This window comes from Alosa alosa, chromosome 6 (assembly GCF_017589495.1).
Source record: "Alosa alosa isolate M-15738 ecotype Scorff River chromosome 6, AALO_Geno_1.1, whole genome shotgun sequence".
Taxonomy (NCBI): Eukaryota; Metazoa; Chordata; class Actinopteri; order Clupeiformes; family Clupeidae; genus Alosa; species Alosa alosa.
In genome coordinates this window covers 44,970-64,591 of record NC_063194.1, presented here as the reverse complement: position 1 = coordinate 64,591, position 19,622 = coordinate 44,970, and the positions used below count along the sequence as shown (strand labels likewise).

The 19,622-nt window shown below is 43.0% G+C and overlaps 1 protein-coding gene across 1 annotated transcript in view; it reads right to left on the bottom strand.

Annotated features, from left to right (window-relative positions):
- Positions 1–18,005, bottom strand: part of LOC125296608 (FAD-dependent oxidoreductase domain-containing protein 1-like) — a 37,421-nt gene extending 19,416 nt beyond the window's left edge. Inside the window, exons 1-2 of the mRNA XM_048246597.1 lie at positions 17,932–18,005; positions 17,682–17,842 (exon numbers count right to left, since the gene is read on the bottom strand). Of these exons, the coding sequence (XP_048102554.1) occupies positions 17,682–17,842; positions 17,932–17,970 (200 nt within the window). The 5' untranslated portion in view covers positions 17,971–18,005. The remainder of the gene's footprint in view (positions 1–17,681; positions 17,843–17,931) is intronic.
- Positions 18,006–19,622: the final 1,617 nt, after the last annotated feature.

The window sequence follows — 19,622 nt, the reverse complement described above, 5'->3', positions numbered from 1 at the left end:
AACTTCCTCCCCCACACACGCCAATAGCTCCCACACATCGCACACCTCAAACATCACCAAATGTATTGTGCATCCTCAGGTTGTAGTCGAGTCCACATACCAAGTTTGGTGTATTATCACGAGAAAGTGTTGATAATTATAGCGCCCCTAGTGTTCAAAGGTCACTAAATATATGGAGCGTCTTCGGGATGTGGCCCCGAGTCCATGTACCAAGTTTGGTGTCGATACGAGAAAGTGTTGCAAATTATAGCACCCCTAGTGGTCAAAGGTCGCAAAATTGATTGTGCATCCTCAGGATGAGGTCACAAGTCCATGAACCAAGTTTGGTTTTGATACGTCAAAGCATTGCTGAGATATGACCTAATCTTGTGTTACTCTAGCGCCGCCCTAGTGGTTGAAGGTCACCAAATTTATTTTGTGTCCTCAGGATAAGGTCCCAAGTCCATATACTAAGTTTGGTTTCAATACTTGAAAGCTTTGCTGAAATATGAGCCCACTTCCTGTGATAATAGCGCCACATAGTGGTCAAAGGTCATCAAATTTATTGAGCTTCTTCCTAATTGGGTCCTGAGACCATGTACTGAGTTTGGTGTTGATACGCGAAAGCTTTGCTGAGATATCACTTCACTTCCTGTTTTGTGGCTTCGCCGCCAAACTTGATTGGTTACCACGGGCGACGGGTTATCAATATGGCTCCAAAAAGCAATGCATTTGTGAGTCATGGTCTGAAGATCATCTGTGCTAAGTTTCATGAAAATCGGATGAACTTTGTGACCTGTGAAAACTTTTAAGTTACATTGATTAAATCCAATATGGCGGCCGGATCAATTATGTTCACGTCACAAAATCACATCTGTCATCCTTAGGGCCTCCGACAGACACCACTAGTACATTAACATTAACATAAACAGACACCAATAGCAAGTTTTAATTTCAAACACATTACCCGTTACAGGCCAAAATGTAATTTTGCTCATTATAGCGCCACCTATAGGTCAAAAGTCATCAAATGTATTGAGCCTCCTCCTTATTGGGTCTTGAGCCCATGTACTGAGTTTGGTTTTGATACATTAAAGATTTACTGAAATATTACTTCACTTCCTGTTTGGCGGCTTTGCCGCCAAACTTGATTGGTCGTGACAGGTAACAGGTTTTGAATATGGCTCCAAAAAGCAATGCGTTTGTGAGTCATGGTCTGACGATCATCTGCGCCAAGTTTTGTCAAAATCGGACAAACTTTATGACCTTTGATTCCTTTTAAGTGTTTTTGATTAAATCCAATATGGCGGAAAATCCAACGTGCGTTGAGTTCGGTCTCATCCAAGGCTTCCAAGTATACCTCAATTTGTATGGTTGAAACTTTAAGCGCATAGATGTAATGCAAAATCTGACACATTGGGGGCGCTAGAGCACTTGACATGAAACTTAGTGAAATTAATCATATGACTATACCGAATCAATGTGCCAAATTTCCCAACATTTTACTGCATGGTTCAATGGCAAATGAGTGTTTTGTTATAATAATAAATATAGCTGCAAGAACACATAGTAATGTGGGGGCCAAGCAGTTGAGCAGGAGTTGTCATGGCAACCCAATGTTGCTACATTATACACACACCCAATTAACCCCCCCAGTCCCACACACACACATATACACAGATAAACTTCCTCCCCCACACACGCCAATAGCTCCCCACACATACGCACACCTCAAACATCACCAAATGTATTGTGCATCCTCAGGTTGTAGTCACGAGTCCACATACCAAGTTTGGTGTCGATACGAGAAAGTGTTGATAATTATAGCGCCCCTAGTGTTCAAAGGTCACTAAATATATGGAGCGTCTTCGGGATGTGGCCCCGAGTCCATGTACCAAGTTTGGTGTCGATACGAGAAAGTGTTGCAAATTATAGCACCCCTAGTGGTCAAAGGTCGCAAAATTGATTGTGCATCCTCAGGATGAGGTCACAAGTCCATGAACCAAGTTTGGTTTTGATACGTCAAAGCATTGCTGAGATATGACCTAATCTTGTGTTACTCTAGCGCGCCGCCCTAGTGGTTGAAGGTCACCAAATTTATTTTGTGTCCTCAGGATAAGGTCCCAAGTCCATATACTAAGTTTGGTTTCAATACTTGAAAGCTTTGCTGAAATATGAGCCCACTTCCTGTGATAATAGCGCCACATAGTGGTCAAAGGTCATCAAATTTATTGAGCTTCTTCCTAATTGGGTCCTGAGACCATGTACTGAGTTTGGTGTTGATACGAAAGCTTTGCTGAGATATCACTTCACTTCCTGTTTTGTGGCTTAAGCGCCAAACTTGATTGGTTACCACGGCAGGCGGGTTATCAATATGGCTCCAAAAAGCAATGCATTTTGTGAGTCATGGTCTGAAGATCATCTGTGCTAAGTTTCATGAAAATCGGATGAACTTTGTGACCTGTGAAAACTTTTAAGTTACATTGATTAAATCCAATATGGCGGCCGGATCAATTATGTTCACGTCACAAAATCACATCTGTCATCCTTAGGGCCTCCGACAGACACCACTAGTACATTAACATTAACATAAACAGACACCAATAGCAAGTTTTAATTTCAAACACATTACCCGTTACAGGCCAAAATGTAATTTTGCTAATTATAGCGCCACCCATAGGTCAAAAGTCATCAAATTTATTGAGCCTCCTCCGTATTGAGTCCTGAGCCCATGTACTGACTTTGGTTTTGATACGTTAAAACTTTACTGAAATATTACTTCACTTCCTGTTTGGCGGCTTTGCGCTTAAACTTGATTGGTCGTGACAGGCGACAGGTTTTGAATATGGCTCCAAAAAGCAATGCATTTGTGAGTCATGGTCTGACGGTCATCTGCGACAAGTTTCGTCAAAATCGGACAAACTTTATGACCTTTGATTCCTTTTAAGTGTTTTTGATTAAATCCAATATGGCGGAAGATCCAACTTAGCGGAAATTGACGTCATGGGGTGCGTTGAGTTCGGCCTCATCCAAGGATTCCAAGTATACCTCAATTTGTATGGTTGAAACTTTAAGCGCATAGATGTAATGCAAAATCGGACACATTGGGGGCGCTAGAGCACTTGACATGAAACTTAGTTCAATTAATCATATGACTATACCGAATCAATGTGCCAAATTTCCCAACTTTTTACTGTATGGTTCAATGGCAAATTAGCGTTTCGTTATAATAATAATAATAAGAACACATAGAATCACTATGGGTTGCCTCGCAGCTTCGCTGCTTGGCCCCCAATAAGAAGAACACATAGAATCACTATGGGTTGCCTCGCAGCTTCGCTGCTTGGCCCCCAAATATAGCTGCAAGCAGCAATGTGGGGGCCAAGCAGTTGAGTAGGAGTTGTCATGGCAACCCAATCTTGCTACATTATACACACACCCAATTAACCCCCCCCCCCGTCCCACACACACACATATACACAGATAAACTTCCTCCACCACACACCCCAATGGCTCCCCACAGACACGCACACGTCAAACATCACCAAATGTATTGTGCGTCCTCAGGTTGTAGTCACGAGTCCACATATCAAGTTTGGTGTCAATACAAGAAAGTGTTACAAGATAATTATAGCGCCCCTAGTGATCAAAGGTCACCCCACTGGGAAAGTCAGAACACAACCTCATTCATCTCCAGCCAATGTACAAGCCCAAAGTACAGAGGCTACCAGTTCCCACACGCACCTTCAGGAAGTGGACACCCGAAGTGGATGAGGCTCTGAGAGACTGCTTCGAGTGTACTGACTGGAGTGTGTTACAGAATGGAGAGGACTTGGAGGAGGTCACACAGTGCACAACTGACTACCTGAACTTCTGCATGGACATTGTTGTTCCCACCAGAACTGTACGCTGCTTTCCCAACAACAAGCCTTGGATAACCAGCAATGTCAAGACCCTTCTCAACAGGAAAACGATGGCGTTCAGAGAGGGGGACATGGCAGAGCTGAGGCGCGTGCAAGGGGAACTCAAATTCAAGCTGAAGGAAGCTAAGGAGGATTACAGAAAGAAGGTGGAACAGAAGCTGCAGGAAAACAACTTGAAGGAGACATGGGACTGCATGAAGGTTATCACTGGCCTGAAGAAGAACAGCAGCTCTGTGGAGGGGGACCTGCACAGGGCGAACCAGTTGAACCACTTCTACAACAGGTTTGACTCCCCTGCTCCAGCTCCAATGGCGGTGGTCTGGACACCATCCCCCAGCCCCCACCCTCACACCCCCTCAATACCAGCGCAACACTCACCTCCATCATCACAGGCTATCGTACCCCCACCATCACTGGATTTTGCACCCCTCCCCCACATGGTGACCACGAACAATGAGGTGACAACGACCTCAGTCAACAGCCATAAGACACACAGATCCCAGATGCACCCCTCCCTCCCCCCCTTACACCCCCTCACCATTACAAAGGATCAAGTGACAGTCCAACTTAAGAAAATTGCGCAGCAATAAAGCAGCTGGGCCTGACAGACTGTGCCCAAGGCTACTCAAGGCCTGTGCTGTTGAACTGGGGAACCACTGAAGCACATCTTCAATTTGAGCCTCACGCCTTGGACAAGTTCCAACACTGTGGAAGACATCATGTCTCACCCTGTCCCTAAGAAGCCACGCCCTAGTGAGCTTAATGACTACAGACCTGTCGCTCTTACATCACATGTGATGAAGACAATGGAGCGATTGGTCTTAGGCATGCTCAGACCCCAGGATGCGCCATGCACTAGACCCGTTACAGTTTGCTTACCAGGAGAAAGTGGGGTGGACGATGCCATCACTTATCTTCTACACAGGACACATTCCCACCTGGACAAGGGGAAAAGTGCTGTGAGAATCATGTTCTTTGATTTCTCAAGTGCTTTTAACACCATCCAGCCCCTCAGATTGGTAACCTGGATTACAGATTACCTGACCGAGCGACCACAGTTCGTCAGACTGAAGAACTGTCTCTCTGACACTGTGATCTGCAGCACCGGAGCGCCACAGGGAACTGTGCTCTCTCCAGTCCTGTTCACCCTGTACACATCTGACTTCTGCAACAACACCGAGTCATGCCACATGCAGAAGTTTTCTGATGATACTGCAATTGTGGGGTGTATCAGGAACGGGCAGGAGGAGGAGTACAGGAGCCTGGTGGAGGACTTTGTGCAATGGTGCAAACTCAATCATCTTCAACTTAACACTTCAAAGACCAAGGAGATGGTGGTGGATTTCCGCAGGCCTAAGCCTACTCTGCTACCAGTTCACATTGATGGGGTCAATGTGGAGGAGGTTAGCACCTACAAGTATCTGGGTCTCCACCTGGACAATAAACTGGACTGGTCAGCCAACACTGATGCACTCTACAAGAAAGGGCAGAGCAGGCTGTACTTCCTGAGGAGGCTGCGGTCCTTCAATGTGTGCAGTAAGCTCCTCAGGATGTTCTACCAGTCTGTTGTTGCCAGCGTCCTCTTCTATGCAGTAGTATGCTGGGGTGGAAGCACAAGGAAGAAGGATGTGGGGCGAATTGACAGGCTGGTAAGGAAAGCTGGCTCTGTAGTGGGAGCTGAACTGGAGTGTATCACTTCACTTTCTGACAAAAGGACCCTGAACAAACTGATCAACATCTTGGACAATGAGTGTCACCCACTCCACAGCACTATTGTTAAACAGAAGAGCCTGATCAGCTGGAGACTTAAGCTCACTGCCTTGCACAACTGACAGACTGAGAAAGTCATTTGTCCCCAGGGCCATTGAACTGTTCAATGCCTCACTTAAGGGAAGAGGAGAGATAGACTTCTCTGCATAGTCTGTCTGCCTCTTCATCCCTCCATGTTTGGTACTGTCTGTCCACTAGCCACTTGTACCACTGTCTTTATGCCTCACTGTTTTGCGTGCTATATTAGCACATTAGCACATTTGCATAACCCCCTCCATGCCACAGCCGAACTGTGGCCACACTTATACATTTTCTTAAATAGTTAAATATATAGATATATAGACTTTATTTCTGCATTGTTGACTTACTCATTTGCACTATCACCATGACCACCATCACCATTGCACTACCACCATGACACTCATTCACACAGAGCACCTTAGAGCACCTTACCATACCTTACTATGCACAGAGAATCACAGGCTCAGTCCCTGCCTCAGTCATTGCAAAGCCTCTGATTTATTAATCACCACTATGTGGATACTGTTTTTAGAATTGATTTAGATTAAGTGTTAGTATAATTTGTAATTTTGTTATTTGTATTTTAGTATATTTTTATCTATTGTATTAAGTGTTAGTATAATTTGTATTTTAGTATATTTAGCATATTCTTTATCTTCTACTGTCCTTACTGCTTAGTTGTGTTTTTATATTATATACTTTAATTACTCTTCTGCTGTTAAAGAATGTGTTTGTCTTGTATGTATGCTGCTGAGACCTTGAATTTCCCCTGGGGATCAATAAAGTATCTATCTATCTATCTATCTATCTATCTAAATATATTGTGCATATTCAGGATGTGTTCCCGAGTCTATGTACCAAGTTTGGTATCGATACGAGATACGAGAAAGTTTTGCTAATGATAGCGCCCCTAGTGGTCAAAGGTCACTAAATGTATTGTCCTTATTCAGGATGTGGTCCCGAGTCCAGGCACCAAGTTTGGTGTCGATACGAGAAAGTGTTGCAAATAATAGCACCCCTAGTGGTCAAAGGTCGCTAAAATTATTGTATGTCCTCAGGATGTGCTCCCGAGTCAATCAGCCAAGTTTGGTTTCGATACGTGAAAGCATTGCTGAAATATGAGCCCACTTCCTGTGATTATAGCGCCACATAGTGGTCAAAATTTACCACATTTCTTGAGCGTCCTCCTGATTGGGTCCTGTGTCCATATACCTAGTTTGGTTTTGATACGTGAAAGCATTGTTGAGATATTACTTCACTTCCTGTTTGGCGGCTGTGAAGTAATATCTCAACAATATAAACTTTATGACCTTTGATGCCTTTTAAGTGTTTTTGATGAAATACAAAATGGCGGAAGATCCAACATGGCGGAAATTTACGTCATGGGGTGCGTCGAGTTTGGTGTCATCCAAGGATTCCAAATATACCTTTTTTTTTTTTTATTTGCAAACATCATTGACATTACAGAAAATGCAACACTACGACATGCACAAGAATACTACATACGACAAACAGATGTACATTACATAAACACATACTGTAACTTAACAAGACATCACATTGACTTGGCTTCCACAAACATAACACAACATAACATTAATAACAGAAAGGCTAAGGATGATTTGCGTCCAGTATGATTACAGATATGATTATCAGGGATGAAATTGATGACCGGAATGAAAAGAAGGGAGGAATGAGGTGGTGTTGGGATGGGGGTGGGGAGTGAGGGGTAGTGAGTATGTGAGGATGTATGTGTGTGTGTGTGTGTGTGTGTGTGTGTGTGTGTGTGTGTGTGTGTGTGTGTGTGTGTGTGTGCATATGTATAAGGCTGGCTTGCTGTTGGGCCAGGAGGAGAGAAGCTGGAACATAGAGAGGGAGGGTTTCAGAGGAGAGGAGTTGTAATTATTCTATTAAAGATAAGTATAATAATAGGAATAACTGATTGCCTGGTTGATTGCCTGACTGATTGCCAACCTGGGCACCCATTAATGGCCACAGTTCCACCCAGCCCCCGCAGTTATACTGCGACGAGCTGACAGAGGGGAGGACCTGCGTGCCACCCATCCCCCCAGGCCCCCAGCATATGCACACATCCCCCACTACCACGACCAACCACACCTCGCCCCAGACCTTCACCCAACACACCACTCTTGACCTAAATATGTACAGTTTGGGAATGGCTAGGTTGAGGGATCTATCTAGAGTGTAGCATTAAAAGAAGTGGGCATGCATGGTGAATATCTGTCAGGATTTCCCCATGCACACCACACTTACCCTGTGTAAGATGTATGCCTCCTCAATGTGTGCATTAAAATAAGTGAGGCATGCAGATAGACACCTGATGAGGCATCTACCTGCACTCCACTCTTACCCTAGCCTGTTTTGTAGTTTTTGTTTATGTTTGATGTATGTCACCTAACATGTAGTGCAATTAAAAGAGAGTAAAGCGTGCTGTGCGCTTCCAGGACAAGGCGTGTGCATGAGCGTATGAGGAGGGTGCACACCGGGGGCCCAGGGCCAATAGATAACCCACAGGACCCAACCAATGCCAAAACCACACAGCGACCCGCCAGGACCGAGTCTCCCAAGCCATCCAATGGGGCCCCGTCAGAATAACGATGGGAGAGGCAGAGAGAAAGAGTGAAATTAGTAAAGTTATCAGAGAATGTAAATAAAAGGGGAAGGGAAAGAAGGGGATGCTATTTATATTACTAATAATAATAATAATAATAATAACAATAATAGTTCCAGCTACCCTCCCCTGCCCAGTGTTCGATGATATGTGTATCTGTTGATGAAGTGTGCTATGATGGTGTGGAGATGGAACTCAGGCAAAGAGGGTCAGGACTTTAAGTAGGTGATAAAGGGGTACCAAGGAGAGGTTGTATCCTGAGTATTGATTAAGTTTGTAGTTGATAGGTTTTCTAATGATTTATAGTCTGTTAACAAGTTTTTCCAATGAGTGATGTGAGCTTTGTTCTTAAATTTCCAGTTCATGAGGATTGTTTTCTTGGCGATAGTCAGCGCTACCAGCAGTGTTTTATTGCAGGAGTTGCTTAAATTGACTGTGGATGTATCACCAAGTATGCATAAGGAAGGGGATGCTGGGATGTGACAGCCAAAGATGGAAGAGAGAGATTTTGTGACACTCACCCAGAAGTGGTTGATTGGAGTGCAATGCCAAACCGCCTGAATGTATGTATCTGGGTTATTTTGTGTGCAGTGAGAGCAAAGATCCGAGCCAAACCCCATTTTAGCCAATTTATGTGCAGTGAAGTGGAATCTGTGAAGAACCTTGTATTGTATTAGTTGTAGATTACTATTCTTTGTCATGAGGTAGATGTTTTTGCACATTTTGGTCCAGAAGTGTTTTTTCTGAACGAGATATAATTTTGTAAATTTGGGAGAGTATTTTTTTGGGAGAGGGAATATTAAGCAGCTCTGAGTTTGGTGGGGGAATGTCAAGGTTAGCTGTCTGGATGTTAATTTTTCCTAGGATAGATGATTTAATTTGCAGGTATTGTAAGAAGTGTTTACTCTCGATGCCGTGCTTCTGGACCAAACAGGAAAATGAGGCCAGATTATTGTCTTGAAGAATGTGTTGAAGGTGAGTGATGCCCTTTCCCATCCATGTGTGAAAGTTAAGTGTTTTTTTTTGTGGTGAAATCTGGGTTATTCCAAATCGGGGTGCGAATTGATGGTGCTATAGGTGAATCAGTGATGTGGTAGAATCTCCACCAGGCTGTCAGAGTAGCTGAAATTGTTGGGGCTTTGAAGGATGGATGTTTTTTGACCGACTGACTGCAGAAAGGGAGATCTGAGATTTTAATTTCTTTACAGATAGTTTGTTCTAGGTCTAACCAGGTGTTGTCTGAGGGGGTGGGGTGTAGCCATTTGTGGATGAAGTGGAGCTGGTTGGCCAGGGCATGGTGCTGGAAGTGTGGGGCCTCTAGTCCTCCCATTGCTTTTGGTTTTTGGAGAGTGGTGAGTTTGATCCTTGGGGTCTTATCTTTCCAGTAGAATTTAGTGATTAATGAATCGAGAGACTTAAACCAGAGGGTGGAGGGCAAATATACCTTAATGTTCAAAATGTGGTGTACGGTTCAAACGTTAAGTGCATAGATGCAATAAAAAACGTTGGTGGCGCTACAGCACTCCAAGTGCAGACTTGAAACTTTGATAAATTAAAGATATGACTGTACCGAATCAATGTGCCGAATATCCCTACTTTTTACTGTATGGTTCAATGGCAAATTAGCGTTTCGTTATAATAATAAAAAGAATACGTAGAATCACTATGGGTTGCCTCGCAGCTTCGCTGCTTGGCCCCCAATAAGAAACAATAGCAAACACAATGGGTGCCTTCGCAGCTTCGCTGCTTGGCCCCCAAAAATCCAACCTTGAAGGTAAGCAAATTTGTTTTGAGAAAAAGGAAAATATCATAAAGATTTTTTTTTTACAAAAACACATTGCTCACAATTATTGGCACCCCTGTTTATAATACCTTCTTAAACCTTCCTTTTCCAATAAAACAGCTTGTAATATTCACCTATGACACCCCATAGAGTTGGAAAATACAAAGGAAGAGATTTAAGTCTGTTGGTTTTTACAAAATCTCTCCAGATCGTCCAGATTCCTAGGTCCACACTTGTGCATTGTCCTCTTTGACTCATCATGACCAACATTTAGTATCTTGGCAGAGATTGACAGATTTCCTTTAAAAATGTTCAGGTTTTTAATGTTCGTGATACCATGCACCTTAATTAGATTCCCAAGGCCTTTGGGAATAAAAAGCCCCACAATAGAACAGCCTCTCCACCATAATTCTCATTAGGTATGGGGTTCTTTTCAGTATAGTTCATTCTTCTATGTACGCCAAACACACCTAAAGTGTTCCTAGCCAAAGAGCGCAATTTTCATGTCATCCGACAATAGACCACACATCCAGACAAAGTCACTGTACCATTCAGTAACTCCTGCCGTTTACATTGGTAATTAAATGACTGGACAGGCGTTTACCTAGGATGCCCTCTAAATGAGCCATTAGCAGTGAGGTCACTTTTGAAGATTGTTTGGGGGACTTAGTGACCCCAAGATGACACCTTGGTCTGTAACTCTCCTATAGTGGTCCTTATGGAATTTTTTGCCTATCTTACCATCCTCCATACTGTGCGTGGGGGCGAGATAACCATGGGTCTTTGTCCAAGCATGTTTGTTACATTTCCAGTTGATTAGAACCTTTTAATCATTGTTTTAACTGTAAACATAGGCATTTTCAACAAAGTACCTAGTTTTTATAGACATTCGCTGACTTACAAATGTCAACACACTTTTATTTAAATTTAGTGTATTCTCTTGTCTTTCTGATGTTGAAAAATGACAAGAGGATTTAGCCTCTGTGTCACTTTATTTTCATACCTTAGTGAAAAAGAAAGTAATTAACTACCTCTGAAAGTTCACAGACACTCTGATTAATTTAACAAAGTTGAAATTAGATAGGGAAATGCTTCTGTTTTGTATGTAAGATTTTCTAGGGGTGCCAATAATTGTGAGCAACGTGTTTTCGTTCGTTTAAAAATATTTATTATTTTTTCTCAATAAATCTTCTTCCCTTCAAGGGTGGATTTTTCCTTGTCGTTTTCATTGCGAGAGTACAATGAATCATAAAAAGATTATTTTGCATGCCTGTTTTTAGTCAACATTACCAAAGGTGCCAATAATTCTGGAGGGTACTGTATCTAACAGCTCGGTAAACGCAATGACGTCCTGCCAGCTGCTGCATCTTCTGGTGAGACTGCCAGAGTAGCCACGAGACGAGAAGTAGCCTATGACATGACACGGAAACTTTCGCCTATAGACCTATTCATTTCTGGCCAGCACCGTTCAACAATCACATTGGGCAAGGAAAGTAGGCCTACAACTTAATTTACAAGCAAAGAAAATACACTGGAAATCGAGCACAGAAGTTAGAAAAAACCTAGCATTTGTTTGTAGCCTCAATGTTGCAGGACATGACCCGAGACGGTCGGCTGAGAAAACAGATAGCCTGCTCTGTCGCTCTGTCCGAGTGGATATGCCTAAATATAGGTCTACCCGCATTGTTTTTAGGTTACATTGTCTGTATGGTGAAGTGATAACCAGACTTCTAGAAATGCAAAGCAGAAGAATATTGGGCAATATTGGTGGTTGCATGTTAGATCTGAAGTGAATTGAGTCACGAATCGCGATAGTCTGTCATTTTTAATAAATGGGTCCCCAGAAAAAAGTTTGGGAAACACTGCTGTCCACCACCCCCTGCCGACTCAAGACACTGCTCTTGTTTGCATGCCTGCCCTACCCCCACCTCCCAGTCTCTCCAGCTCTGCATTCCATTGACACCCAACGACCTAAGCCACCATCACTTCACACTCTGCCCCCGCCTGACGCCTCCTTGCCTGTGCCTGTTGAGGTGTCCACGACCATGGCAGCCTTGGTAGGGACATCAAGGAGGTGGTCATCCCCCAGCCCCCACACCCCCTTACTACCAGTGCAACACTCACCTCCACCATCACAGACTATCGTACCCCCACCATCACTGGATATTGCACCCCTCCCCCACATGGCGATCACGAACAATGAGGTGACAACGACTTCAGTCAACAGCCATCAGACACAGAGACAGCAGACCCATCATCACAGCAGATCAGGTAAGAGATCAACTAAAGAAACTTCGCCCCAAGAAGGCAGTCGGGCCTGACAGACTGTGTCCAAGGCTACTCAAGGTCTGTGCTGCTGAACTGGGGGAGCCACTGAAGCACATCTTCAACTTGAGTCTACGTCTCAGACAAGTTCCAACACTGTGGAAGACATCATGTCTCACCCCTGTCCCTAAGAAGCCACACCCTAGTGAGCTTAATGACTACAGGCCTGTCGCTCTAACATCACATGTGATGAAGACAACGGAGCGACTGGTCTTAGGTATGCTCAGACCCGTTACAGTTTGCATAACAGGAGAAAGTGGGCGTGGACGATGCCACCACTTATCTTCTACACAGGACACATTCTCACCTAGACAAGGGGAAAAGTGCTGTGAGAATCATGTTCTTTGATCTCTCAAGTGCTTTTAACACCATCCAACACCTCAGACTTGGGGACAAGCTCTTGCAGATGGGTGTGGACGCTCACCTGGTAACCTGGATTACAGATTACCTGGCCGAGCGACCACAGTTCGTCAGACTGAAGAACTGTCTCTCTGACACTGTGATCAGCAGCACCGGAGCGCCACAGGGAACTGTGCTCTCTCCAGTCCTGTTCACCCTGTACACATCTGACTTCTGCTACAACACCAAGTCATGCCACATGCAGAAGTTTTCTGACGATACTGCAATTATGGGGTGTATCAGGGACGAGCAAGAGGAGGAGTACAGGAGCCTGGTGGAGGACTTTGGGCAATGGTGCAAACTCAATCACCTTCAACTCAACACTTCAAAGACCAAGGTGGTGGATTTCTGCAGGTCTAAGCCCGCTCTGTTACCAGTCTCCATTGATGGGGTCAATGAAGAGGTGGTAAGCACCTACAAGTATCCGGGTCTCCACCTGGACAATAAACTGGACTGGTCAGCCAACACTGACGCACTCTACAAGAAAGGGCAGAGCAGGTTGTACTTCCTGAGGAGGCTGCGGTCCTTCAATGTGTGCAGCAAGCTCCTCAGGATGTTCTACCAGTCTGTTGTTGCCAGCGTCCACTTCTATGCAGTGGTATGCTGGGGAGGAAGCACAAAGAAGAAGGATGCTGGGCGACTTGACAGGCTGGTAAGGAAAGCTGTCTCTGTAGTGGGAGCTGAACTGGAGTGCATCACTTCAATATCTGACAAAAGGACCCTGAACAAACTGATCAACATTTTGGACAATGAGTGTCATCCACTCCACAGCACTATTGTAAAGCAGAAGAGCCTGATCAGCTGGAGACTTCACTCACTGCCTTGCACAACAGACAGACTGAGGAAGTAATTTGTCCCCAGGGCCAGTGAACTGTTCAATGCTTCACTTAAGGGAAGAGGAGAGATAGACTTCTCCGCATAGTCTGTCTGCCTCTCCACCCATTCCATGTTTGGGTACTGTCTGTCCACTTTTTACCACTGTCTTACTGCCTCACTGTTTGCTTGCTATATTAGCACATATGCATAACCCCTCCCTCCATCCCACAGCCGGATTGTGGCCACACTTATACCTTTACTTAATATAGTTATATATATATATATATATATATATATATATATATATATATATATATATATATAGTTTTCCTATCGTTTTTTTATATTACCTTGCCTACTCTCTTATATGTCCATATTTATTTTATGCTGGTCTCTAGACTTTATTCTTGCACTGTTGCACTTACTCATTTGCACCATCACCAAGACACTCACTCACACAGAGCACCTTACCTTACTATGCACAGAGAATCTGCCTCAGTCATTGCAAGCGCCTCATGATTAATCACCCTCTATGTGGATACTGTTTTTAGACTTGATTTAGATTTAGTGTTATTTAGTATAATTTGTATTTTAGTATATTCTTTATCTTCTACTGTCCTTAATGCTTAGTTGTGTTTATTATATACTTTTAATTATTTTTTTCTGCTGTTAGTGAACGTTGTGTGTGATGTCTGTATGCTACTGAGACCTTGAATTTCCCCTTGGGATCAATAAAGTATCTATCTGTCACAGTTCCACGGGGAAAGCTTGAACCAAACGCAGGGCAAAGCACAGCCAGGCAAGGTAATCTCAGAATCACTGGAATCTTTATTACGAACTGAATCAACCGTGTGCAACACAATGACTAATAACCGACGACGACTGAGGGGAGACAGATGGTTTAAATACACAGGGGTAACAGGGCACAGGTGGACAATGAACAAGGTAAAACAAGAGACAGGTGGAAACCATAATTAAACTAACAGATTAACGAGATCAGGTGAGGGGCGGAGACACAGGCACAGGGAACAGAAACACATGGCAAAACAAACAAAGAAACACATGGAAAAGGACACCGGAAGTAAACAAGAGGAGCAGACATGAAGAAAAACACTAAACAGGGAAAACAAAACACGACAGGACCCTTACACTATCTATCTATCCATCTATCTATTTATCTATCTATCTATCTGTTGTAAGCTACAGAATGATACTAAAGATCACCTCGTTGAAGTCATACAGTAGACTAGGCTAAATCAGAGCCTACTTTTTCATCAAGCTGGAGCCAGAGATGATGGCCTTTGGCGAACAGTTTAGGCTCAAAAAGAGCAAAACCAAATTTGGCGAAATCTCACACTTTTTTCCCTTTCCACTTTGCAGAGTAATTTGATTAATTCCAATCGCAGGAAAGAAAGACACACAGTTTTCTTGTTTAATTAATTTGGTAGTCTTATTATCTGCTAGGCTATAAGCCTAATGCAAAACCATTTTCTGATATTTTATAGATTGGCTATATGAAGATATCGATAGGCATAAACAGGGTGCCCATTACGTGAGACACACGCATTTCAATTCATTCACACGCTCACACGCCACACCTTGCTCTGACGATCACACGCCACACCTTGTATTGCCCGTTGTACCTAAATTAAAAACTTTCAGATGAGAGCCACCAACCCCAGTGCTGGAGCCTACCATCCCCCCTCATATGAGGCGGACTTCTGCGCTTCTGCTACGGCACTAGCTCCCCTCCCCCAGCTTATTTCCATGACGGTGGCCAGCAGAGACAGGCCAGCAAAATTCCCGACACTTTTTCAACAATGAAAATCTTCACAGTGGACCAACAATCTACCTCAGAGTGCAGTGCCCATAATTTGCATCGAACAGTACAGGGGTCAAAAAACACTTAAAGTGTCGTGAATATTTTCCTTTCCATATTAAAAATTCCAAGGGACACGAATCAATCAGAAGGAGATGGTAGGCTATACAATATATAAGTACTTTATTATAAATATTCGCTAAAACGAATAGCAATTGTTATAGAAAAATTGGAAAAGAAATACACGCTTATTCAAAACAACGAATGAAGCGGATCCTTGCTGTCCATGAAAACAGCATAGAGTCTCTTGCACAGGTCTTTGAATTGGCATGCAAAATTAGACTGTTATAGGCCTATAGTAGCAAATATGGTAGCAAATAGCCTGGTGATGAGACAGCTTTTAAAACATTTATTTCATTCTCGCTGGAGAACGGGCTGTTGCGCAAACAAATGAATTTCCACACAGCGAAACACCTTGCGAATTTCGGCCAGCTTCGCCTCGGGGGCGTTTTTAACCTTTTGCCTGCAGTGTCAGCAAGCGAGCTAATTAGGCTAATCGGCTAGTTCAAACGTTTAAGTACTTAATGAAGATATCCAGGGGTCTTTATGCCTCGACTAAGTTGATGTTGCCTATAAACAACAACTCATGTTCATAGAAACAACAAGGTCAATAAGACATCATATTTTTCATACCTGTGTTGCAGCATGTAGCCTAGCTGTCTAGCTAGGTTTACAATGCAATCCAATGTCCGAACATAAGTTCGCCAGTAAGCTAGCTAAAAAGTTTGAGTGTTTAAACTAACATATACAGTAGTGTATTTAGTGGTGTATGTGCTCTGACTAAGTTTGTGTGGCATATAAACCGCAATACGTGTTGATACAAGTGTCAATGTTCGTGTAGAAACATTTTAATCACATACAAATTTTCGTGTTACAGCTCAGGTAGTCTCCGCCATCTTGTTCAGACTTTTTTGTAACTCCCGCCTCCAAACACAAACATGCAGACCTGATTGGTTCTCGAATGATCCTCATTTAAATAAAGTTAAACTTTCGCCAACTTCGCTCTCATTTTGCCCAATCAGGGCAAATTTCGTCTCCATTCAACCTCAATGAGAGCGACGCGAAATTTCGGTGTGTGGAAACCCACCGTTAGGGTGAATTAGGGGTCAAAGCTATGGTTTTGCTAACCCATTCGCACAATAAATAATTTCGGAAAGGTTCTCTCCATTGTTAACATGCAACATTTCTCCATGTGGATGTGGGGTAATGTCAAGCAGTGAAGTGATAGCCTATTGCAGGTAGGCAATGTTCAGACAGAAGACGGGCACTGCTTTCTCTGTTGGTATTTCTGTCCCTCCGAAAACTGTGTTAAAATGGTGTTTTTAGCAGTCAAAATGTGATTTTCATGAGCTTAACCAGTAAAACAAACATAAACAAAACAGCCAGATACCTCTTCATAAAATAACAAAGACACCTTCAAAAGTTCTATCGTGAGACTGCATGTCGTTTGGAGCAGTGTTTCGGTAGGCTAGCCTATATTAAAAACAGAAGATTTTCCGTTTGCTTCGGGATATAGGCCTACCGCTAATTCACTTTTGGATTGTTTGATTATAGTGCTAACTGTTGGGACTGTCACAGGAGACGTAGTGTAGGCCTATCAGCCATCGAAATGAAAGCTCATCGGGGTAATATTGTGGAAACAAAAGTTGGGTAGGCTAAATGTATGGTATACTGTCGCATACTGGCGCGTATAGATTCAAAGTGGCAAAAGCCGACGTTCCTAACCCTGCTCACAAGTGTCACCTGGTGGTTGTTTGGGTCATTGCAGCTTCACTGGGGAAATATAAATAAAAAATGCATGATTCACGCGAGGTCACGTGAAAATCACGCGTGAAACCGGACATTTTGAAGTAGTACCCACTGTAGTAACAGCCATAGCATCCAACCAAATTACCATAGCAACAACGATTACTATCCTAATAACACCCTAGCAACATCCTAGGAACAACTTTGCATGCACTGGTATTTCCTACAAATATGTGAAAATGTGTTACGATGAAACTATTTGTGTATACCCCCCATTCAATCTTTGTTATTATCCAAAAGAGCACCTATAGTATAGAGTACATTTAGAAAGCCTAATCCGATGGATATGTTGTTTTAAAGATTTGATAGGTTGTTTTGCATTTCTGGCTGGGCAGCATGACCACTTACCGTTTTCTGGGTTCAACTGGTATAGGAGTCCCTTCCACCATTCCCTGCGGACCAAAGCCAATACCAACCATTTCTGCTACTTTTCCAGAATTGGCACCTGCTGCATTGATCACAACAGTACACTCTACAGGCTGGAATTCTATACTGTTTGGCATCTGCACCTAGCGAAGGGAGATAACATGAGAAAAATAAATAGTACTATCATTCAATCATGAAAATTAAAGTTGCCATAACTGGATGTTTAACATACATTTGCATGAGTAATCCTTTTGATGTGGAGTCTTCCCATCTCTTTGTTTTCTACTGAGTGAACTCTGTGATTAAAACCTGGTGAATAGAAAAGATCCTACATTTTAGATTATTTGTGTACCATATATTCATTTTATAAATGTTAAAAATGACAGTAAACAATGACATAAAAATCAGTTTTTGAAAAACTCAAATATCGAAATCAGTATTGGCCTTCAAAATCCCATATCTGTCAGGCTTTATAGGAGATGGAGACACTTTGACATACACACGGATGCACACACATACACAAGTTAGACAGGCCATATGGGTGCGTTACGTTACAGTCAATCAAGAAAAAAACTCGCACACCATTATTTGCCGTTGAAAAATAAATAAACAAAGTGTTTAATCCATCAAGCCAAGGTGCTACCAAGTGAGGTGATGTACAAACGTTTCGGTCCTCAGACCTTCATCAGTGCAAACAATACACAAAGGTGTGACGCCTATTTATAGTCCGCGTCTACTTGGTGGCAGATCTGTCAATCAACCTGACCACTAGCTAGATAGGTTGAATTGTAGGCTCAAAGAATCATGATGTGATTGATGTCATTAGTACAGTAGACAGTCTGACCCAAGATAATGAATGAATATAAAAAACTCCTATGCTGGGTGTTCGATATGGAGCGATCTAGATGTCCATGTTCGCATGCTCGTTCCAGGGCACTGTCAAGAATCTCGGAGGTATAACCTCGTCCACGGAAGTCCTTGTAAAGTGCTTTGGACTCAACTTTGAAGTCATCATCTCTATGACAAATGCGTCTAATGCGTAAAAAAATTACTGTAAGGGAATCCCTTCTTGCTGTTCATGTCTGTGGGTTTCTTGTATAAAGTGGTGTGTAGGTTACGGGTGTCTCGCACTACCCAGAAAAAATGTATGTGCTTGCGATCAAATTCAAGACTGAATTTAATGTACTCTATAAGCCCATTAAGATAGTCATTAAATTAATGAAGATATGCCTCTGTGCCAAAAATAAATCATCTATATAATGCCTGTAAAGAAGTATGTTGTCAGAAAACAGATTGTCAGCATGGATGTGGTGATGCTCAAGGTAAGCCATGAACAGATTAGCATAATCAGGGCGAAAGTGGCACACATGGCAGTGCCACCACAAATCTGTATGAAGTAGAGGCTACATGGTGACCAAGAAGATGTCGACCTCATCTAAACTAACTTTATTAATGGTGTCTATGAAATCACCTGTGTCTCTCAGGTAGGACGGTAAGTTGGTGACCAGGGGTCTGATGTGTGCATCAATAAATTTGGAAAGGGGCTCAGTGACACATACACATCCACACGCACAGACACACACGCATGCACACACATGCAAACACACACAGGCACGCACACACACTTACATGCACGCAGACAGACAAAGGGACACACGCACAGGCACGCACATACAAGCATACACAAAAGTTGCAAGAGTAGGGGATGGAGTAGGAGATGGAGACAAATTGACAAGCCTGATTTATTTTCGTGGAGAGGATGTACAGGACTAAGCGACAGTCATATTTTGTACTGCTATGCGGTACATCTAGTTTTAATTATAAGGGGACACATTCAATTGTTCTGATCACTACATGCAATACTCCCTATCAATTTACAAAGTCAAAGTAAACTTTATTGTCAATCAACCATGCAACAAAGAA